General features: G+C 40.9%; 2 protein-coding genes across 3 annotated transcripts; both read left to right on the top strand.

The window, feature by feature from the left end:
- Positions 1 to 218: 218 nt before the first annotated feature.
- Positions 219 to 9,148, top strand: nsfl1c (NSFL1 (p97) cofactor (p47)). Its single transcript, XM_084015496.1, has 9 exons — positions 219 to 346; positions 1,056 to 1,159; positions 1,572 to 1,649; positions 4,379 to 4,544; positions 4,634 to 4,729; positions 4,850 to 4,959; positions 6,425 to 6,562; positions 6,855 to 7,025; positions 7,980 to 9,148. The coding sequence occupies exons 1-9, from the start codon at positions 245 to 247 to the stop codon at positions 8,140 to 8,142; spliced, it is 1,128 nt and encodes a 375-aa protein (XP_083871622.1). The 5' UTR covers positions 219 to 244; the 3' UTR covers positions 8,143 to 9,148.
- Positions 9,149 to 13,279: 4,131 nt separating this feature from the next.
- On the top strand, positions 13,280 to 21,681 carry fkbp1ab (FKBP prolyl isomerase 1Ab). 2 transcript variants are annotated; one of them, XM_084014765.1, is made up of 5 exons: positions 13,280 to 13,445; positions 13,597 to 13,644; positions 16,799 to 16,911; positions 17,573 to 17,740; positions 20,256 to 21,681. In XM_084014765.1, the coding sequence occupies exons 1-4, from the start codon at positions 13,409 to 13,411 to the stop codon at positions 17,699 to 17,701; spliced, it is 327 nt and encodes a 108-aa protein (XP_083870891.1). In that variant the 5' UTR covers positions 13,280 to 13,408; the 3' UTR covers positions 17,702 to 17,740; positions 20,256 to 21,681. The 2 variants fall into 2 exon arrangements, with proteins under 2 accessions (XP_083870891.1, XP_083870890.1); XM_084014764.1 differs by having other exon boundaries at positions 17,573 to 17,747.
- Positions 21,682 to 22,972: the final 1,291 nt, after the last annotated feature.

Raw genomic sequence — 22,972 nt, 5'->3', positions numbered from 1 at the left:
ACAATGTTAGCGTCACAGCAAAGTAAAAGTGTGATTATCACAATTGAATTGACTGTAGACCATAAAGATTAGGCTAAATACAATTTTGACAAAATACACTTATTTTAAAGCCAGTGTATTTCACTCAAGTCCTTTGTCTTCGTCTCTGTCGTTGTGGTCCCCGGTCTGGATCCAGATAGGAACCATCATCTGCTGCTTGTTTCCCCGGGTGGACACGGACGACTCACAGAAGGAGCAAATCAAAATGGCGAGCCAAGAGGAGTCTGTGAGGGAGTTCGTCGCTGTAACTGATGTGGACGAGGAGCGGGCCCGGTTTTTCCTCGAGTCCGCCGGCTGGAATTTGCAGGTAGGTCTTTTCTGCGTGTTTCCATTGAGTTGCGGCGGACCTTACAGTAGGAAGTCAAACGGGAAACAGCGGTGTTTGGACATGTGTCAGACGAATAGCTCGCCGGCTAACGTTAGCCTGGGTTGCCGGTATTTTGTGCAAGTCACCCTTTGTCAATGGCCTGGCCGCTTTCTGTCACTAAACAACAAGGCTTTTGTACAGTTGGTTCGCGGGCGCGGCCACGAGGGACCATTCCTGTCTCATTACAAAGCAGGTCTACGTTACGTTTTGGCTTACGCTAGTCTGCCGGGAACCTGAGTGAACCCTGCTAGCTAGCGTTAGCCTGTAACGGTGTAACGTCAACGCTAGATATTAGTAGAACAACCATCGGTTCGATTCTGAAGCTGCGACATCAGTTGCCCCGTTAAAGCGTTTGTGGCTAAGTTAGGAAGACGGACACCTGTCCAGCATATCTGTCAAATACATATAGAATAATAAAACTGATTGTTATGATTTGTTTTCTCACTCAACTTGCACCTCCACTGTTAAAACAGGATGATACAATTAATAAAATCACATGAAAAGACACAGCAATCTCAGACGTCTGTCAAGTCGTCTGTGTCTGGGCCGAGATTTTGTCTGAAAGTTCGTCAATAACACGTGACGCTTGTTACGACCTGTAAGCTGTCTTTCAGGATTTCTTAATGACGTTAATTTCGCCTCCTCACAGCTCGCACTCGCCAGTTTCTTTGAGGATGGAGCCGATGACGACATAGTGACTATTCCTCAGCCCGAGTTAGGAGGCTCCTCGGTGTCCCGGTCTGCTGGGCCAAGGTAATGTTTACAGCCTGCCACTGCTTTCATTTCTACCGCACTTCATTCTGATATACAAGCCACATTTTGGGAGAAGTTTAAGTACCTACCATACTAGGTTATAATTGAGCTACACCCCTGTCATGCCATGTCTGGAGGCTATTAGTAACAGATATACACTGTAGACATTTTGAAGGCCACAGCTGAGATAGTTTTCCAGATATTGCTATTTAAAAATGGCTTTTCAGAGTATGATGCCAAAAACTGTCTTAACTACCCTTCATTCAATTATTTTTCATTGTTCCTATTAACAAGTGTCTCTTTTTACTAGAATTTTTATAGGACATTCTGAGATGGTCAGGTGGGATGCATTTGATGAAAAGACACAGAATGACCCATACAATTCCGTGCTATGCTTTTCTTTTGTCATCAGTGCTCAGCCCAGAGTGACCTCCTTCAGAGATCTTATGCACGAGGCAGAGGAGGAAAGTGACGAGGAGGAAGGCCAAAGGTAAGTCTAGTTCCCAGTTTTTTCTGTTTCTCTATCTTTAGCGAATGTGTCACTCACTTATACAGTGCCAGATGAAGGTTTAAGGCGAGCTTAGGCTTGTTTTCAAGAGCCACCCTTGAGTTTAGCACTGTGCAGGAGATGTTTTTATGCTTTGCCCTCCTCAAGAAACTCACAGATAAAAGTTATAGAAAATCCATCATGGGATTGCTAGGGATTGAGTGTCATGATGGAGGGCACTTCAAAGGAATGAATAAAGTGTTTTGTAACAGTAGCCCTTTGAGGTCCTTCTAATCCTCCTAGGCTGCAGACCTGGCTGTCTGTCTGAGGTGTACAGCCTCTCATAGTTTGGATGGTAGAAAGTCACACCTAGTGTGCTGATTCCAGAATGCACCAAACTATTTTTGGTCTCGCATCGTCCACTGTGAGCCGGTCGTTCATGCTTTTCTGCAGCATCAACAGATTCTGCTGCCAGGGCAGTGCAGTGAAGTGGTGGTTAAGGGACTGTGTTTGGTTGCTAATGTCTTTTTTTATTACAGTCTGTAAGCAAGCTGAATTAAGGAACAGTGCATGTGTTATTTAGAAGTGATTAAAATATGATGCATAATTTTCATTTCCCCCATTTCTGGTTTGCAGTGCCTGATGGCTTTAATGTTTACTTGATTTGACCATGCGTGTAGTATTGAGTATTGATGGAGAGAGCAACTATCTATGACCACCACATCATAACCATTCCCAGGTCTTGCTTTTGTCTCTCCATTGTACCTTTTTGTCACTTTCATTTGCACCAAAGAAGGTGAAAATGAATCACAATCACTTGAGCTTCCTAAATGGACAGATTGATATCCCTGCAGTGTTACTGACTTGGTATTATACTGTGATGATTAAAAGTTCCCTTCATTTATTTGAGAGGTGTAATTCATGGAGCTGTTAGATTGCTGCTAGACAGCCCCGTTAATGCAGGTGCGTGCAGGAGAGTAAACCGTTTTTGACAGCAATGAAAATGTTTCTGAAAGGCTAAATGCCAAAGTCTCGCTTGCAGCAGAATATATTGTTAGGTAATAAATGGAATAATTACATTTATCTCTTGTTTTCAATTAATTTTGACCTTTTGGACTGAGACAATAACAGAGACAATGACTGAGCGTTGGGTGAGAGAGGAAGAGACGGTTGAGTATTGCAAGCAATGTTTTTGTGAGTTATTACTAATAATAAATTGAATGTTGATGTTCCTTGAAGCCCTAGGAAACAGAGTTAATGAGTTAGGCCCTAATGCAGCACTGGTATCGAGATATTTGACATGACACAATGAAAATATGACAAATCTTGACAAAACCAAATGTAGGGTTCATGTTTGTGCGTGCACACACTACTTTGAACAGTGTTGTTAATATTACACATGAGGGGTTACCTGGACACAAATGCAACAATGTGCTAGTGTCTTTTCATGAGCGTGGCAGCAGCTATACAGCAGCTATATGGGCCAGTGGTGGTTCATGCAGTGTGATGAATCTTTCTTTCATCTAAATGTCTCTAAAATGAAAGATGTGACTATTGATTTTTCACCTTCAAGCCCACTGCCAACTGTTACAAAGGTGAAGCCCCTGACCTAGTAATATGAATATTTGGATATTATTCTTGATGACAAACTGTGAGTCCAATGTTGGTGTTGCGACCTCTAAAATGTTAGCAAAACATTGTTGTTTCCTCATTAAAAAAAATGGCTCTTTTAACGTTTCTCCTGAGATGATTTTTTTTTTAAAGTGTTTTACTGTGTTTCATTTGATCTGTTCGAGATTCATCCCTAATCCTTTATTGGACTGCTGGGACCAGCCACTCCTGATCCTGAAGGAGTTTAGGTTTTTGCCCTCGGGCACCTCTTAGGCCAACTAAGAGATTCTACGTCTTCTTCATCCCACATGATATTAATAATTATAAGATTATGTGATCTCTGGCTCAAAATTAAATTTCCTGTAGCAATAAAGATACCCTGCACCATGAAGTGCAGTATACATACCGTAGCTGAGAACTCTTAATAGCCGTTCTAAATGCCCGAGAGTCTACAAACTCCTGAGTGTTACTTAAGCCAGGTTTATGGACAGGACTCATGCCGCAGGTATAGTTGAGTTATAGTTCAGTTTCGGATTTCTCATGTTGATATCGTTATCACTAGATGGATGGATTAAATTCCCAACAATAACTGCGTCTCCATATTTGTACTCCCCTATGATACAGAGCGATTGTGGGAAGGTTGGTCAAAAGGCCAAAGAGAGAGCAAAATGGTAACAGGCTTAATGCACAGAATCAGTAAATAGCGCCTGCATATTTTAATTACATTTTTATTTTAATGTTGACGTTGTTTCATTCAGTGTGATACAAGTTGGACTGCAAGAGCAAGAGAGAGGTGAGGCTCATGTTCACAACGTTTATGCTGTGTGATTGTGAGCTGTTTCAAATGAAAGAGGACAATTAGTTAATGAAACCAAACAGGGAAATAAATATTTGGTTGTTAATCAAACATGGTGGTCATAGATTTTACTCTAAGACACGTCTTCCGGTGACTGATTTTGAGCTTCAGTGGCAAAATCAACAAAAATGTGGACCTAAAATGGCACATTTTCAAGCCATGACACAAGTTGGTGGTGTCTCTTCATCTCTTCATCTAACATACCTCAGAATAGATTTATCATACTGAATACTTATTCCTTATATCTTAATTCACACCCTGCCAGGTTTTTTGCGGGTGGATCAGAGCGCAGTGGTCAGCAGATCGTTGGACCTCCCAAAAAGAAGAGCTCCAATGAAGTGGTGGAGGATTTGTTCAAGGGGGCAAGGGAACACGGGGCTGTGCCTCTGGACCGGCCTGGGAGAGGGCCAGGAGAGTCCAGCAAAGCCAGGGTAAGATGGAACTTTTTGTGTTTGTAATTCTTTTTCATCTTGGCGAGTCTGTCTCTCATTGGGTTTTAATTTCTCCTCAAACCAATTAGGCCTTCATTGGTGGAGGCTACAGGCTCGGCGCAGCTCCTGAGGAGGAGTCGGCCTACGTGGCTGGAGAGAGGCACGGCTCCAAAAGCCAGCAGGATGTGAGTACAGATCCGGATGGGTCCCGGTAGTTACAACATTTTTTACCAGCACAAATTGTAGGGGAAGAACGTCTATATTGAATTATGAACTCTGACGTGTGTGTGGTTGTTGTGTGTTAGGTCCACGTGGTGCTGAAGCTGTGGAAGACGGGTTTCAGTCTTGATAATGGTGACCTCCGAAACTACAGTGATCCTGGAAATGCCAGCTTCCTTGAGGCAATCAGAAGGGGGTGAGAATGTTCTGCTAACTTATTCTAAGTTGGATATATATTCATCATAGATCCACAAGGACACACAATGTCCTTAATGTTTATGGAATAGGGTTGGCGATAGGAACTCAAATTTATTGGGGGGACTTCCGGTGAAGATTTTGTTCAATTGTGTTAGCAAATTAAAAGGGATAGTCCACTCAAAACATGATTTAAATCTTAAAAAAAAGCATGCTTATTGGCTCCAAATGAATGAAAAGAAAGAGGTACAGACCTACGTTGGGAGGAGGAGGTCACCTCATAAAGTAAATATTAATCCTTCAGCGTTAGTATCCTATAGAATACTTGAAAAGTATGTAGTTTTGTGTTTACTAAGTTTATTTCAACCCAGACAAAATGGGAATATTACGCTTAAAATAATCTACATTGAAGACAGTGAGAGCTGACATAAGCTTCTACATCTTAACCCACATGAATAAAGCGTTAAAATACTGTAGACTGACGCAGCGACGGAGAGCAGCAGCGTGGCTCAGCTGCCGATGTCTAGAGATTTGTTGTGTTTTGCCTATTTTGTTTCCACAAAAATAGACAGTGAAAATGGTCTATTGAGGGCTGGCAGCAGTAAAGCTGTCTGTGTGGACACCACACGTGACATTTCAGCAGCTGCTCATGCAGGTTGTGGGGCTGCTGTAATCTGTTAACATGGGTGACGAAATGAGATCCGGCATTCCGCCATGAAATGAAACGGTGGTAGCCTGTGAGTTACCATGGAGACGATTTTGTAAAACTAATATTGTGACTGAAGGTGAAACCAGTCTACTGCCACCCCTAACATGGAACGGCGTTGTGTGATTGGGATACAAAAAAAACACACACATCGTCAAATCGCTGACATATTTAGTAAAATGGGAATTATATGCAGGATAAAAATCCTAAAATATGTTTTGAAATAAAGAACAATTTTTATGAGCAAGTCTCTCGCACGTGCTAATGAAAAAAATGGGTTGGCATTTCACCATTAATTTGGATGTAAAGCAAAAAAGGGGAACACCACCACATTACAGTGCAAATTGGTTTGGGTACTGCATGGAAGCACGGTTCGTATGAAATGAGCGAACATCACGCGGGACAAAGTGGAACGTTTGCATTTAGGTTAATTTAATGAAATTGATATGCATGCTGCTGCTCGAAGTTAAAATCTGGCAACACTAATGTGCAAAATGACTCGAGTTCCTGGATTATGACATTATTACAGTTGGAAGATGTAAATGTACTTTGATGTTGATCTCAATTCTGTTTTGCATACAAAATAATGGTAAAAATTTATCATTTGTATATTCTCATCTTTATTTGCTCCTAATCTACAAGTAATGCATATTGAGGAAGTTACGTTACATTAATATTCCAATATTCATATTTGGTTACTAACTAGATTTTAACAGAATACATTTCCAAAGTGGTAACTATGTTGATTGTCACCCTGCAGGGAGATTCCCCTGGAGCTGAGGCAGCGGTCTCGAGGGGGCCAGGTCAACCTAGACATGGAAGACCACAGGGACGAGGACTTCTCCAAACCTAAGATGGCCTTCAGGGCCTTTGGAGGTGAAGGACAGAAGTTAGGAAGGTGAATACTATTTATTCATTCATTCATTCATTCATTCATTCATGGAGCAGGAAAATGATCAGATAAATCATTTGCAGACAATAAAGATTCATGGAAAGTTATTGTAAACAAAATCAATGCCAGCTGGTTCTTTTGGGCCCTTGATGCAAAAAAAAGCTGTAACATACTATCAATTGTTTAGATGCAAATAACAGAACTGCCCGGTTCTGAATTTGACAGATTGACTGATTAATCCTAGTAGGATCACTGTTTGACAACAGTCTCATGTTTCTCATGACCTCCGACCCCCTAGTGCCACCCCAGAGTTGGTCAACGCTCCGGCCTCCTCTCAGCAGGACCAGACCGCCAACGAGGCTGAAGCCAGCTCCACTGTGAACCTAGACTCCTCCCAGCCCGTCACTAACATTCAGATCCGACTGGCCGACGGCGGCAGGCTGGTCCAACGGTTCAACTATACCCACAGGTGATTGAGTAGCCCTTTTCAATTTGAAGTTGCACACAAACCCAGATTAGAGTGCTACGCTTTTCATGTGTTTTTCCAGGTCCGTCTCAGTGTTTACTGACAACACACCTACATTTGTACACTGAAAACAGTTTTAAAAGTATTTCCCAGTTATTTAAGTGATATATCTGTCACTGGAGGCCCCATGTGCTGAAAATGATAATATGTTTAAAACTGAAAATGCAGAGAAATTGAATGAAATATGTAGATTGTAAGTTAAATGTATCATTTTATGTAGGAGAGAGAGGGGCATGCTGGTTGTCAAACAGGAAGTGAGTTATTGTCGTTAGTTTGTAGTTGCAGCAGAGTCTGCAACACTCAAGTCACAGAGACATGAAGGTATTTTAAAACTCTTAGTGCCCAATTTTTGCAAGTCATAACTCGATCAAATGGGATACACATATTTTCAGATTCAGTGTGACTTGCACTTTCTGAGGAAATTCTAATATCCAATTTCCAAAATAATCATCCATATCTCAATCGATGACAAAAATGTTTTAAAAATGGTCAGAGAAGCAATCCCCAGGTTTTTGTTGTTCAGTATTATTTCAGTCAATATTGAGAAAAATTATTATTGAACACTCATTGACTTTGGAATCAGCATTAATTTAGAAAGACAATTTTGTCCCCTCCTTTTTATTTTGAGCATAAAATCAAGAGGATGAATCTATGAAGAATTCTGTGCTCTGGTAAACATTTGATCATAAACACACTGGCTGTATAGATATGAACGGTGATGACACATTAAAAAAGTCCCACAAAGAAACGGTTAACGAGACAGGGTTTAGATGGGTTGCTGACATCGCCTCATTGAGGGCAGTCCAACCCGGCTGACAGTTGCACCCGGAATCAAAAACAGTGATTGAAATTAAATCCTACTCCTACTTCCTGTCATGGTGTGTTGTTGTCTCTCAGGGTGTCCGACGTGCGCCAGTTTGTGGTGGGAGCCCGGCCCGCCATGGCTGCCCGAGAGTTTGTTCTCATGACGACCTTCCCCAACAAGGAGCTGTCTGACGAGAGCCAGACGTTGCAGCAGGCCAACCTCCTCAACGCTGTCATCGTCCAGCGGCTAAACTGAGGTGGAGAGTAAGAGCACCCCCCGACCCTATGTGGGGGAGGGGTGGTATGGCTGAGTAACTGCAGCCCTGTGAAACCTGCTGCCCCTTCTGAGGGAGGAGAAAACACAGACTTATGTATGGACTTCTAATTTCCAATTTTTGTTTTTCTAAAGTGAAACATAACATTCTGTTCCCCAGACCCCTCCCACTCCCCCCACTCTCAACCTCCCCCCTCTGTGGTCTGAGACAGGCAGTAATGAGGGGGAACCTAAAAAACTTCCAGAATGGAACAGAAGCTGTTGATTTGTGGTTTTGATTCGGATGCGTTTACCTGACAGCAGTAGATGGCGGCAGCATTCCAGCTTCCTGCAGAGCAGTTTGGTTGCCGAGATGCTCCCTAAACCTGCCTCCTTCTTTGCTTTGACTTGCTCACCTCTTTTCCTCTTCTGTTAACCTTGGTTTGGCCCATCAGCTGCGTTTACTGTCAGGTGCAGCCGCAGACTCCCAGATTGTTTCGACAGCAAAAACCAAACCACATAAGGAATACTCGTCTCACTAAGGTGAAATTACACGTTGATAATGTGGTCTTGTACAGGTTTCCATTTCTCTCCACATATTAGTTTTGGAGAGAGAATGTAATAATGTAACAAAACCCAGAGGGGATTTCTCCCTGACCAACCTTTACCAGTAGCCTTATTCAGCTCCAGAACACACACATACCTTACCCTTTATTCAAACCAAGATGGACTTATTTTTTTAAACTGCTTTTCCCCCCCTCCTATTTCTTTTTCCAACCCTTTCCAGCCTGTAGGATTGTCCCAGTTAGACAGAGGCATTTTGATATCGTGGCTTTATTGTCGAACCAATGGTTGAGCAAAAGAAGATTTGGATTGTAAACACTGGTTTGTAGAAGTGGAAGTTGAATTCCTATGACACACTGACATCTTCTATGCATCCTGGGGCAACACAGAATTATGTTTGGACCTCTGGTGAAATAAATCCATTTTATGGTTGATGTATAAAGAACTCATCGTCCTGTGTTTTTATTATAGGTGGGAAAAAGGATGTTTTTTATGATTTTCTAAATGACGTTGTGGTCCAAATGTCTTGGCGTCGGTGTTTCAGCCAGAACATCTGCTTCCGTATCGAGTGCTTGTATATGAACTACACTAATCAGATGCACTTTTCAGAAGTGTCGACTTTCTTCAGTGGAAACCGGATTCAGTCGAGAACATTGAAATCTTAGTGTACGATTAAAAGTGGGCGGAAGGATGACATCTTTTCATGGAAACCAGAGTCGGTTAATACTGATTTAATGAATGCTCAGCAATAAGTAGAACAGTTCTACTTTTTGCTGAGCATTCATTAATCAGTATTAAACTGTATGGGCTTTGTTTAATGACATTACAACGTGTCCCTATACTTACCAATGGTTAATATCAGACATTATTAAATCTGCATGTTTAAGTTTTTAATTGTAATTGTTTAAAGTGAGAATCCTCTCCAGATGTCCTGGGAAATAACATCTTTAAATGTTTGTTTTTCCAAAAAAGCAACTAAAAATTCTACTTTTCCTTTTAATGGTTTGCAGACATGTTTATATATTAAAAAAACGTCCGTGTTTTCTTAAATGTTGCATCTCTTAAAAATCTTACCAGAACCAATCTAACATCCACTGTCGCTGTTTAAAGGTACATTAATTATAATAATGCTCATATATTTTATGGCTTGAGAACAGGTGAAAAAAGGGTTTTGCCTGAATAATCTCTAAATCCCTTATTTTTTCCATCTGTGAGGGAGAGAAAAGTTTTGATGGGCAGTTTGTTTTGTTTTCTATCAGGATCCTTTTTCTAATTGTGTTCTAATACTCATTTTGACCACAAGTGCACAACTAGCCCATGTTTTTAATGGGACTGAAAGCATTCATGTTTTCTTCCAGGTGAGTTGGTCTAAGTGACTCATTACTGTGTTTGTTTCCACGAAGCCTGAGACGACTTCCCTGCCGTTCCCAGGAAGTAGAAAACATCCCCTTGAAGTGTTTTCTTTCCTGTGTTGACTGTTGCAATCAATTATGTGATATTTTTCACATAAATGGACACAAGGTATAAAACAAATCCTTTGCACTGCGTGTATTGAGTTTTGACCCAACATTTATCGACGTGTCCGTGAACGCCCATGCAACATGGCAGGCCCTCGGAGCCAATTATCTGTTTTTGACCTCAAGCCATAACACCCCCGGATACTGTTGAGCTGCAATTTAATGAGTTGTGAAGACTGAATTTCCTGTGAATTCATGAGCCTGCCTCCCCACTTAGAATCAAATAAACTTGTCTTGAATAGACTTGTCAATAGTTTAACGATCTGACATTTCTCGCCACATATAGAGTTGTTCCAGTGGATATTAGAACTTGCTTTTATCGCCTTTGGTTTCTACGGGAAGGAGGATGCAGCTGTTGCTATGGATGCAAATTTGCTGTGGAGACGACCAGAGATTATGTGAGTGTCTGCTGGGACAGTAGGATGCTTTGAGTCAGAGCGCTTCTCCTAAATTAGCTTCATCTTTCACTTCCACTCCCCCCTCTCTCTCTCTGTCTCCCCCCCCCCCTCTCTCTCTCTCTCTCTCTCTCTCTCTCTCCCTCCCTCCCTTTCTATACTCTATATTGAAGAGTGATATATTGATATGATGCTGGAATGTAAAAATGTATCTGTGAGATTGGAGTTTTTATTTCAATGGAATAGACTGAAAAGCTCAGAGTGGAAAACACACACAGAGTACACACTGTACACATTGTACACATTGTACACTCTGCCCGCCAGAGGTGAAGTTAATCATAGATACAAGAAAAACATTGCGCTTAATGCGCCTTCAAAATAAAAGCATTTTCTCGTCTGATACTCCTATCATTGCTGCAAGTGGAATGTCCAAAATGTTTTCATGTAATTTCATGTCTTATATTTGAATTGGAGCTGAGAAATGCAGCTTTCTCCTGCTTGATTCTGGAGGATGATGATCATCCAGTCCTTTTTCGTCTTGGCCTCCATTGGAGTCTGTAGATCTGGTTTGTTTTCATGCCGTCTCAGAGGAGAGGTTTTCGTGTGGAGACAGCCATCAGTAATCTTATATACTCGTACTAGTACTCAACATATTTCCCCATAAGGCCTTTCTTGTCATCAATTTTCCCAGAAAAAGTTGTTGTTAATAATAAAGCGAATAATGGCTGATTTCCATTAATCTGCTTCAGTCTCAGGGTTTCTGTACATTTATATCAGATGTAAACTTGACAGAGAAATGTTACTGGTTATGATGCAGATTCAGATGACTCTGAAAATATAACTATTAAAATATGATGCATTATTATTTAATCTCAGGGAGATTAAATGACAACTTTTTTGTCACAGGGTGCAGCTGACAGGCTGTGAGGTGTTAGAGAGCTTATTTCCCTCGCAGTCTTGCACCTTGTGCTCTGTCCTGCACAGTAACCAAGAGTCGTTGCAATAAACATTTGGGCACAATTGTTCCCAACAAATTGTCATCGATGCGTTTTTGGTCCTTTGATGGTTATTTTAAAGTTGGTCTTAAATTTTATTCCAAGTGGCGTTAAAAGTAAGAATTATTCTAAATAAGACAAGCATTCCTCGTGTATTAAAGAGGACAGAGCAATGATCTCTTTAATGTGGAAAAAGAATGAGTGTGTGTGTGCGTGTGTTGGAATATGAAGAGTTTATAGCTCAGCCCTAATAAGGACAAGAATTAGGACAATTATTTCCTTAAAGCATGTGATGTTGTTGTGAGCTGTGATTTTTTTCCATAGAAATGTATTCTGAAAGTGTTCCAGTGGTTAATATTTATTGACTTTTTTTGATTTCCAGTTTAAGTGCTTTCCTGGCAACAGTTAGAGAAATGAGCAGGCTGTGTTTGTTTGGTTTTGAAGTGTGTCCTAGTAGACAGACAGAGTTGTGGGCAAGGATGGATTCTGCACTTCAGGATGATGGTGAGTTCCAGAAAGAGGGAACCGGTTTGCACCAAACGAGTCTCCTTCTCTCTTTCTCTCTCTCTCTGTGAAGTATTGAAGAGTTTCGGTGATGGATTCAGTGTTTAAGTTAGGGACACTGGTGTGTGGTCACATAATAAAAACAATTGTTACAATAAAGCGGTTATTGCACGGCATGTTCTGTGAACTTACTGGAAAACAAAATATGACACATGCTTATACATCAGGTAACACCAACCCAACATTTACTGTTAATAGTAAATATTGAAACTTTGATTAGAGTACTGCCAAGAAAGGGTGAAAAATAAAGCAAAACAGAGTTTGCCTGGGGCCCTGGATCACTAATCCGATCATGAAAACACACATTCAGGTCGGGCTTATTTGCAGACAGAAACAGCGGTCGAGGTAATTTCCAGCCCGGTTCTAAAGGAGCGCATGGATTTAATTAGTGTTAATTTAATTAGCAAGGTATTTTGCTGGCAGTAAAGAATTTTGCCAGCAGTAATGTTATTAGTTTTATAACTTTGATCAGGTCTTACAGTGGAGCAAACACACCCACACTGAGCTAGTACTGGCTGCTACAAATTAATTTCCAAATAGGCATGTTAGTCGCTTGCTTTCATACAATCACATGGATATAAAGCAGGGATTTTATGATTGGAGATATTCTACCGGCAAAGTTAGAAGTTAATATAACATGCTGGTTAACTCCAAGGAACTAAAGACAAATTCAGTTGGTTTTCCAGTATTCATTTAGAGTCGGTAGGTTTATCCAGGATATACCCAAGTGTGAAGTAGATCAGACAGAGATCCCTTGCTCTATAAGCATACACTGCTTTATGGTCTATTTGACTCTAAATGGACCATAATTTACTAAATGAACATCATGCTGTATTGAAGAAGACTTGAAACTAGAGATTGAGACCATAAAACCATGTTTTCTAAGATAATACATTAATTGTGAGTAATTTCCTCATATACTTCCATGCGTTTAGAAGAGTCGCACCCTGATGGCCAGCAGAGAGAATGCAAGTTCATATCCCTTTAGTTTTGGCTTCACTTTTCACAACGTTGCCTCCTGATCTAAAATCCCTCTGTACGGCTTTTATTTTGGAGGTGGGGGCGGAAGTGGTGGCTGGTGGTGGTCTCCCTGCAGAGAGCCAGGGAGAGAGAGAGAGGGAGAGAGGGAGAGAGAGAGACCGACAGCTGAGAACATCCGCCGGAGGAGCAGACCGACAGACTGCGGGAAGAGCGCTGCCGGGTGCGGGGGACAGCTCCAGAACACACCGCGAAAATGGGAGTCGAAATCGAGACTATTTCCCCGGGCGACGGTAAAGCGACGGCGCGGAGGAGGAGACGTGTTTGTGTTGATCACTATTGGCGCTTCTGTGTGATATGTAGCCCGATGCCGCCGCAGAAAACACCGCCTTAATTGCGTAGTGTGCCCCGTTGTATTAAAGCGCCTCTTTGGTCTCTCTACAGGAAGGACTTTCCCCAAAAAAGGACAGACGTGCGTGGTGCATTACGTCGGTGAGTTTTAAAACAAGAAACTTATTACTCCGCATGCATGGCCATCGGCACTTTCCGCTGCTCCGGTTGGTTGGCTGAAGGCCGTACAAGTGGAGTGACGGCTGTGATCAACTGTTTCACTACACCCGTCTGAAAAAATATAGCTCAGCGTGGTGATCCTGTAAGACTCGCGGCAAACACCACAAAGCCCCATAATAAGGTTACACTTTTAAGAAATGCTGTGGAACTATAAACGCGCAGCAGACATATTTCTTTTTTTCCCTTTTTTTCCCTTTTTCTTTTTTTTTTACCCCAACCCTTCCAGGCAGTGATTTATCAGTAGGGCAAAGAGGCATGACTGTCAGTCACCGACTGGGCTGCATGGAAATTTAACCCCTTCGCCACATTTTTTTTTTTTTTTTTTTTGCTCCCTGAAAGCACATTTGTGGTGGAAATGCTCTGAGGTCTGGAGGAGGCTGTGTGTCCGAGGACAGCGCGCTGGGTTCATCACTGCGTAAAATACTGCGCGCTCTAGTTTGGGGTCTGAGTGGTCCATTACAGTCTCATCAAGATCAGCGGATCATGTAGTGTCTGGAGAATTAACACACACACACACACACACACACACGCACGCACACACACACATAAAAATGAGACGCAGAAGGATTCCGCCGCAGGGTTCACTCAGAGGCCCAGACAGACAGACAGACAGACAGACGGAGCAGACAGTCGGGTTTTAAATCCCGTCTGATTTCCAGCGCTTTTCTGTCTTTGTTGGAGTTTCTGGGGGGGTTGGTGGCGTTTAGTTGAGCGGATTATAACCGTCTGGTCGGCTGCAATAATGGCAGACTCGCTGTGTTATGCCTGTGATATTTTCTCCAGGCGCACAATGTATGAATGACCCTAAACATTTAAAGTGTTCCCTATTATACGCCCTAAAGGACTATGGCATCACTTACGTATTGCTGAAGGGGCTCATAATATAATTTGTATCTTTTAATTATTTGCCCCACCAATATACAGCTCCTGGACCAATTAAACAGTATTATAGATCTGGCTGCTAATGATTATTTTCATTATTGATTGAGTAGAAATTAATCATTTGATCTGTAGTAAAAGCCCGTTACAGTTGACGTCTTAAATTGTCTGGTTTTGATAAGCTGTCCATAGACTGTATATAAAGAGCCAAAGATATTCAGATCATTTTTTTAATAATGTATTTATTTTTTGCTTGAAAATGTAATTACTGTATTAATCGATTATCAAGGTAATTGCAGATACATTTTCTGCTCGAGTTATTTCCTGACAAAGTGCACAGCAAGGCTTTAAGCTAAATCCGAATGTCAGCATTAGCTGTGGGATATGAACATTTCACGTTACAGTTATCCTGGCAAAGTAATGGCAAATCATGATATCCTGATAATCATCACATGCTTAAAACTCTTAAAAACAGAAAAACATACTTTACATTTTGTTGAGAAACATATTTTAATCGTGTCACAGATAAAGATGCATGTTTTTTTAGTGAACTTACTTTTAGTGAAAAATAATCTGAAATAAATTCATAATGTCTCAACGCATAAAGAAAATAATGTATTATAGTATGATTTTTGTCTTCCATGATAGCAGCTAGACAGTCAGGTCAATCATGAAGATATTTATCATTTTCCCGATATGGAAATTCACCACCATCAACAAACAGCTGTAGTTTTTTCGCATGTTGCAATGAAATCCTATATCTTTCTATCTTTGGTCAGCATGCTAACATGCTCACAGCCGTGATGCTAACATTTTGACATTTGGTAGGTATAACGCTTACCACGTCAGTTTAGTGTTAGCATGCTAACATTAGCACTAAACTACAGACAAGGCTGCTGATAATCTGTTTCGGTGTGCAGGCTGTAAACGAGTAGTACGTATTGGACGAATGCCAAGTCTGATCTTTCCTCTGGGGAACATGAATGTCTGTATTGAATTTCATGGCAACCAATTCAATAGTTGTTGAGATTTTTCAGCCTCCGTCCAACGGCCAGATGCTTCCGTCCACTAGACATTTATTAAACGACATTATCTTTTAAATACACAAACAAAGAAACATGCAGCATCAGCAGCAGAAATGAGGCTTCCCACCGAGCTCCAATGTATATTTGCCTGCAGCTTCTCCCAGTTTGGAAAAGCTGCCCAGTAAGACAGACATGACTCTCTGAGTAACACAAGCCCCCTTGCTTCAAGATTATGCAACAAGACCTGATTTGGCCTCTTACAGAGAAGTTTTTTTTTCTTTTTAGGCATGAGTCGACATCTCCTTTGTTGTTGTTTTTTCACACACACACACACGGACTACAGGATTTCCTCTCTGGGCGTTCTCCCTTCCTGTCTGCCTACAAAGCAGCCTTGAAATGCGACATGAAACAGGATATTCCATTACACACGCCAGCCTTTTTAATCGTAGACGTCCAGGTGAAGATCAAAACTCGGGTTTCTTGCCTGCAAGGAAACGGCCCTGTGTGTGAAAATGTCAGCGCCGTGTTGTTCGGGCGGTGAGACGCGTCCATATTGGCTTTGATCCTCGGATTGGACCTTTCAGTTCTTTGGGATGATTCCATTCGGCTGCTATCTCGTTGTCCAGAAGAGGACAGGACGCCCACTCCACCGCCTGCATTACAGGCTGCATCTCGCCAGACGCCCCCTTGATGTACCCAACAACATAAGCAATGTCGCACCTTCTCCCACACCACACACACCCACACCACACACACACACACACACAGACATGCTCCCCTTCCTTGCTGGTGCTAATGAAGTAACGGGGCTGGCGTTAATAGTCTTGGAGTGTCTGCTATTCTGTGGTTTGATGCTTTCGTCTTCCTACTGTCGCACTGAAACCCACCCTGCAGACAGCTGCAGCGGCTGAGATCCTTGGAATCCCTTCATTGGCTTTCTCGGTATCCTCACAGCAGGGAAGATGGATGTCAGACAAGTTTGGGAGATGTTTTTGTTTCCAATGTTTTTATAAGACGTTTTAAATACTGTTTCTTCAAGCTGAATTTTACCATCACTCCCCTGCACATGTTTCTGCAGCAGGAAGGAGTTCAGATTTATCACCAACATGATAAGGTTGTGCACGTCACTCTTCTTTCTGACCGTGGGCCTCTCTCCATCCTCTCGTCTGCAGGCTCCCTGACGGACGGACGCAAGTTTGACTCGTCTCGCGACAGGGACAAGCCCTTCCGGTTCAAAATTGGCAAGCAGGAAGTGATCCGAGGCTGGGAAGAAGGTGTGGTGCAGGTAAGCTGGAGAGCTGAACACGTGTGAAATATGCACTTAAATTGAACTCGGTTGGTGAATTGCTACAAGTCGCGCGGGTCGCACTCGTTCATCCCTGCAGACGTGAGTATCCTCGACATGCTCCGGTGTATTCATTAGTGCCACTGCAACAGACAGACTCCAGGAGGAAGAAAAGTCAACGCTCCCGATGCAGAGGCAGAAAGAATCACGGCGGCAAGAAAGAAAACGCATTCCGCTGCTGATAATGTCGTTAGTTCACCCGCCGAAATATGCTAATTTATTGACATGGTTCCATTATCGAGTTTTCACCCGACGAGGTTTCCATTAACGGCGCAAACAGCGGGTCAATACAGCACGGACGCAGCTCTTTAGCTCATACACTCAGCCCCTGCAGCGTTTCGATGAGGCGCCCGGTGAATGGGGGGCCCCGAGTTCGTGGGTTTGAACGTCAGTCTTTCATCAATGTGGCATCTGTTCAAAAAGCTTTTGATGATTGCAACGTCAAATATTGTGCAATAAAGAGTGAAGGATTAGACTAAGAAATAATGTAGCATCGTTTTCAGTTGGTGCTTTGACTGCATTATGATCTATTTAACTGCATCTTTATGTTGCAGACTGTTAGCCACCTGACCCCATTGTGTCTGTCTTCTTGTTCCTCCAGATGAGTGTCGGTCAGAGGGCCAAGCTGACCTGCTCACCCGACTTCGCTTATGGAAACAAAGGCCACCCGGGCATCATTCCTCCCAATGCCACCCTCATCTTTGACGTTGAGCTGCTGGGTTTGGAATGAAACTAATTCACTGCCTGTTTTTTTTTTTTGTTTTTTTTTGTTCTGTGTAAGTAATCTGCAAACACTTACTGTCTCCTGTAGGGATGGGACGATATAGGATTTTATCACGATAATGATCACTTACACGAAGTTGATCGCCTGTAGATTTCCATTAACGGGTGTAAATATCGTCACAAGTGACTTGAAAGCTGTCCAGCTTGTTATCAGCTATGGTAGATAAGGTCAAATAGAGCCTGATTTAAATGAAAATGGAGACCTTATAATTTAACATTATTATAAATAAAAATGTGTTTCATCTTTACATTAAAAATATTTCTTACTTAACTCATGGAACTATTTTAGTCAGGATAATCGTTATATTAAATGTTTATATCGTCCCATGCCTCATCTTCTGGTTACTGTTGGTTTTACAAGTTTAACAAACATTCTTGCTGTTGCACAGTAAACATCATCAAATAAGATCAACTAACATGGTATTGCTGGTCACAATAGTTCGCAAGGTGTTGTTTTTTATTTTTTTATTTTCACTATTTAAATAAGTCAAAATGTAAAATAATGTCAAAAGTCCGTCAGCAAGACAATAAGCAAACAACTTTTAAAATACTTGTTTTCTGAATGGAGTTTGGATGGATCGGTGGCTATGCTAACTGTAGCTGCTCCATCAACACTTAACATAATGCAAATACAGCAGTGACCTTGTTGTTTGTACCATAGACTAATTCGAGGATCTATTGTAGAGCCCTGTGAGACCACAGACCGCTACAATATGTTTTGTCTCCATTTCTGATTCAGTGATGACAGGAGGAGAATCTCAATATAGCCTGATAGCCTTTTGCAACACACAAATTATTAGCTTGAGTTGAAATATTTCAACTCGGGCGAATAGCTGTATGTAAATGAGTTCTGTTATGAGTCTCCCATAGAAGACCCATAGAACTGATTTTCTTTCACATATCTTGAGGTGAGAGGTCAAGGGACCCCTTTGAAAATTGCCATGCCAGTTATCACTTGGCAAAAATATTACCTGAATTTGGAGCATTATGAACACGAAGAAAAGCAACTTATAGTCTTGTACAGAGTGGTAATCCATTGCAGCAAATGCTTCATCTGCTATTCTTCAGACAGGGCATTTTGAGAAGTGTCCTTGATAGTGCATTGAATGAAAGCGCAAACAACTGAGATCTGCGAGTAAGCTGTCTAAATACACTATTCATGAGCTGTGTTGTTGGGAAATCAAACCCACGATTGAATAGATATGGAAAAAGTGATTTTTTTCAGTGTGAATTAAGAAGCCAAATGTCAAAGCAGCCTTGAATGCATCAGCAGAAATGTTTTAAACAATCCCTACTCACATCCTTAATACCATCTAGTTATTACATTAGGCTGAAGACCAGAGTTGTTCATTGTGTCGATCGCCCTGCACCAGTCGCTTAAAGATGATCTTATGTATAACATATAAGTCAGTCAAGTCTTTTTGTGAATGACTGTGACTCATTAGATATTAGATTACTCCCAAGATGATGCCAAGTTCAGCACTTGGACACGGTCGTATGGATGTCAGATCCACCTGAAACTGATCTTAGCATTATTTTACATCCATAAAGGTTTTATTTCAATGTCATGAGATGTAGATGCCTCCAAGCAGATGAAGTCACAATAACAGAAGTCCATTGTTAAAAAATGAAGCCAAGGCTGAAGTGCCTTAACCATGTGTTATCTCTACTGGCCATCAGGGGGCGACTCCTCTGGTTGCAAAAAGAAGTGTGATTGCATGAAAATCTATGAGAAAATGACCCTACTTCTCACTTGATTTATTACGTCAGTAAACATTTTAAACATGAATTTATGGTCTAAATGTCTAAATTTCCAATACAGTAACTGTTAGGGATACTAGTCAACTGTAATGCAGAAGGCTAAACTATTAGAAAGATGAAGATAATTTGCTGCTTATAGTTTAGCCTTGAGAATAAGCGGTGCATCCAGCATCTAATTTCTGCCTTTTTCTTTTGTGCGGCGCTCCAAGGCTTTAAGTTTAAATTTTGACTAAACTTTGCGAAAAGTGTCGTGACCTCTCTGTAGAAAAATAAAGGAGAAGCGTGTTTTGGCAGGCACAATCATAAGAAAGGCCCATTTGTAGCTGTAGATCAGCTAGACAGATACTGAATGTTGCTGTTGAATGTTGTGTTTTTCTATATCTAAACACGTTGTCTGATAAGGATCGTCCTCCTCATTTACAGCTGTCAGATTGAATGGAGACAAGGTCATCAATACAAAGTATGAAAAAAGCTAATGTCAAACAAATAGATCATAGCCCAAATCGATAATAAAAAGAAAGTGCTGATGCTAGTCTATCAAATAACAGAGGGTAGAGTGGTGATATATTGTTGTCATAGAAACAGTAAAACATGGAATTTATGCCCAAGGACTCCAGAAACGAAGAGAACATAGAGATTTAGTAGCTGTCAGATTAAACCCCCTTGGGGAAGTGAGGAACACCCAGGGAATGCTGTCATTTGTAGTTAATCCTGAATTTTCCCTCTTGTTGTCTTCACAGGTGACTTCCTACCTGGGCGACCTGGAGAGAACTAGGAGAGTCTGCACTTGATTCTATAAGAGGCTTGAGTCTATAGTTCCACTACTTATTTGATCAAACTATGACAGTTTGTGTTATTTTGTCTCTGTGACTGAGTGAATTCTATTTTTTTCCATCATATTCTTCCTCCTGAAAACAATGGGCCATAACCTTACGAACCTCCATGTCAAATCTTGAATTTTTTAATTGCGCTTTACTTTTCGTTGTGTTTTTTGAAGTGTTGGTTGTGCATGGTTACGCTGAGAAGTACAAAATACCAATGAACCACTAGCAGCGAGGTTCGTCTCTCGATGAGTCGATGCATACTAGTATTATAATGTTCGAGAGCTGGTGCTTGTTAAATTACAGAAATGTAAAAAAAAAAAGAAAAGAAAAGCAAAAATGAACAAAATTAAATGAAAAGCACACATTTGTATCCCTATCCCAGCTGGAAGTCAGAAGGAATCGAATGAGTTTCTGTTAGAGAGATGAGGCTTAGTGTAGAATTCACCTGTAGAGAAAGTCAAGGGAAGCCTTAATGGTGCAATACAGGACATAAAAATGCCCATTTCTATATGGTACCACTGTGTTTTAATTCACCCTAATGTGAGCTACAGAAGGGAGGGGAAATTTGTGCAAAGGAGACCCAATCACAGTTGTAGATTGTTCTAGCGTGTGCCTAAATATTCTCACCAGACACGTGGTTACTACCTTGCCCTGAAACACATGTCTGCATGTTCTAGGCCCCGATGGAAACCCAAGTATGTACATGTTGAAAGCTTTGCGTCCGATTTTGCGTTATTATTGCCTTCTTCTTATCTCGCCATGTCTTTAAACCCCATTTAAAGCCATAAACAGGTCGAACAGTGCAAACGCAGGCTTTGCGTTGATGCACATCAATTGGATTGTTTTTGTTTAGTTTTTCTTCGGGGGGAAAAGGGGGGGGAAATGCTTGAAATTTACAATAGGGGGTTGAGGAAATCATTCAAATCGTGACCTCCCCCATTATTTTGTGTAACAACTTCAATTGTGTATTTTTCAGATGCCAACTTTCTATCTCTTAGAATCAACAAAGCTAATGTGTAACCTATGATGATAGACGTTGTTTTTTGCCAGTGTCAGTGAAGTACCACACTGCCTAACGGGAGTCTGTGTTGTGGTCGACAAAGAAGCTGACACATGGGCGTGGTTTTTGTATCTCAAATAAATAGTTTTAAATGGAGTTTAATGAAGGAATATGCTGGCCTGGCTGTCAGATATTGACCGTGGCTGTCGATGTTACATATTGGCCGAGCTGCAACTGGTGCTGCAGCAGTCCACCTCTGTACTGTGTAGTTATTTGCTGATACGTTACTGTATGCAGACTAAACCAATGATGACATATTTAAAATAAAATAAGTGCTCTCCACTTGTCTTTTGTGCTTTTCTGTTTTGTATTTTTAATATTTTTAACACAACCAAACAAAGAACCGCACAGCACAGATATTTAAGTTAAAAAGGGGGAATAAAAAAGTAATACAATATTATATTAACATACATGGGTTGCATTAATGCATAAGAACCCAGACCCAAAATACATTTGAGTAATAAAGTCAAATCGTTTTATTATGCACAATTTTAAATTGCATTGAATCAAAAATAATTTAATCAGCTAAATTAATCGAGCAACTCATTATTTTTCTTATTGTGATACAAAACGGCACATCAGCTTTTCGGTGTTAGAAGAACAATGTGATTTCTATTTTCATAACTTGTTCTCTATATATTTGTTCAAGAAGTGCAGTCAGAACTGTTTAGATGTAACATAGGACATGTTATTAAATGTTTGAAATGTACCTTTAGTTTAAAAAAAGCTTTTTGCAATAGGCCAGTACTGTCAAATGCACATGAATAAGTAAGTTATTTATCATGAGTTGAAGTCAAGTATAAAGATATAGAAGGAACGTTCCATGTTTAAAGTGCTTATGAAAACTGGGTTCTCAAGGGTTAACATGCATGTGAATGACATGATATACATCTGTGAAAAGAAAGCGAGTGTGCCTTTTCAACAGTAAGCCAACAAGACCCCCAGGAAGATAATCAGAGAAGGGTTGTAAATAATATCATAAAAGAGCTTTGCCCTTTAGTGTAGCACTGAAGTGTTCTATAGAAAAAAATAGAAAAGCTTTATACCACTGTGTGACAGCGGGAGGTTTCTCCTTGATCCACTGGAACAGAAAGCATTGTCTTGCTAGAAGCAAAGCTTTAGCAGATGAAGGGAACGGGTCCGCAGGTCTACTTCATATTCAGGAGGAATAAACCTGGTTCTATCTTATTTTTTCCTTTCATTACCTGGAAATAAAGTCACATTGCCAGATTCAATGATAATACATTCCTACTTAATTTCTACACTTCACACAGAGGGTAGACTTCTGGGGATTCATTTTGTTAGAAGTGAGGATTGTGCTGTGTCATATTCTGTACTGGTTAACTTTCCGAGTCTATAATGTATAAATATTTTATTAGCAGATTCAAATGCTACTGACCACACCTTGGCATCAGGTTCACTTCTCCATATCTCCCTCATTATCTTGACATCATTAGTACTATTATTTTGATGATGCAAATACCCCATGGGTCATTCTGCAAGATGAGCACTTTTAGTTTTTGATACTTTAAATATGTTTTACTCATAATATTTCAGTTTTTTTTATTTTGTG

Source organism: Eutrigla gurnardus (assembly GCF_963514095.1).
Source record: "Eutrigla gurnardus genome assembly, chromosome: 8".
NCBI lineage: Eukaryota > Metazoa > Chordata > Actinopteri > Perciformes > Triglidae > Eutrigla > Eutrigla gurnardus.
Note: the sequence above shows the minus strand (reverse complement) of the source record. Positions and strands in the feature narration are given on the sequence as shown.

What these genes read in the sequence shown, in the direction of transcription:
- nsfl1c (XM_084015496.1), top strand. Translation starts at nt 245, where the DNA reads ATGGCGAGCCAAGAGGAGTCTGTGAGGGAGTTCGTCGCTGTAACTGAT. An exon ending in GAGAGTCCAGCAAAGCCAGG is followed by an intron (nt 4,545 to 4,633) that starts GTAAGATGGAAC and finishes CAAACCAATTAG; the next exon opens with GCCTTCATTGGTGGAGGCTA. An exon ending in CGGTTCAACTATACCCACAG is followed by an intron (nt 7,026 to 7,979) that starts GTGATTGAGTAG and finishes GTTGTCTCTCAG; the next exon opens with GGTGTCCGACGTGCGCCAGT.
- fkbp1ab (XM_084014765.1), top strand. Translation starts at nt 13,409, where the DNA reads ATGGGAGTCGAAATCGAGACTATTTCCCCGGGCGACG. An exon ending in GACTATTTCCCCGGGCGACG is followed by an intron (nt 13,446 to 13,596) that starts GTAAAGCGACGG and finishes GTCTCTCTACAG; the next exon opens with GAAGGACTTTCCCCAAAAAA. An exon ending in GTGCGTGGTGCATTACGTCG is followed by an intron (nt 13,645 to 16,798) that starts GTGAGTTTTAAA and finishes TCTCGTCTGCAG; the next exon opens with GCTCCCTGACGGACGGACGC.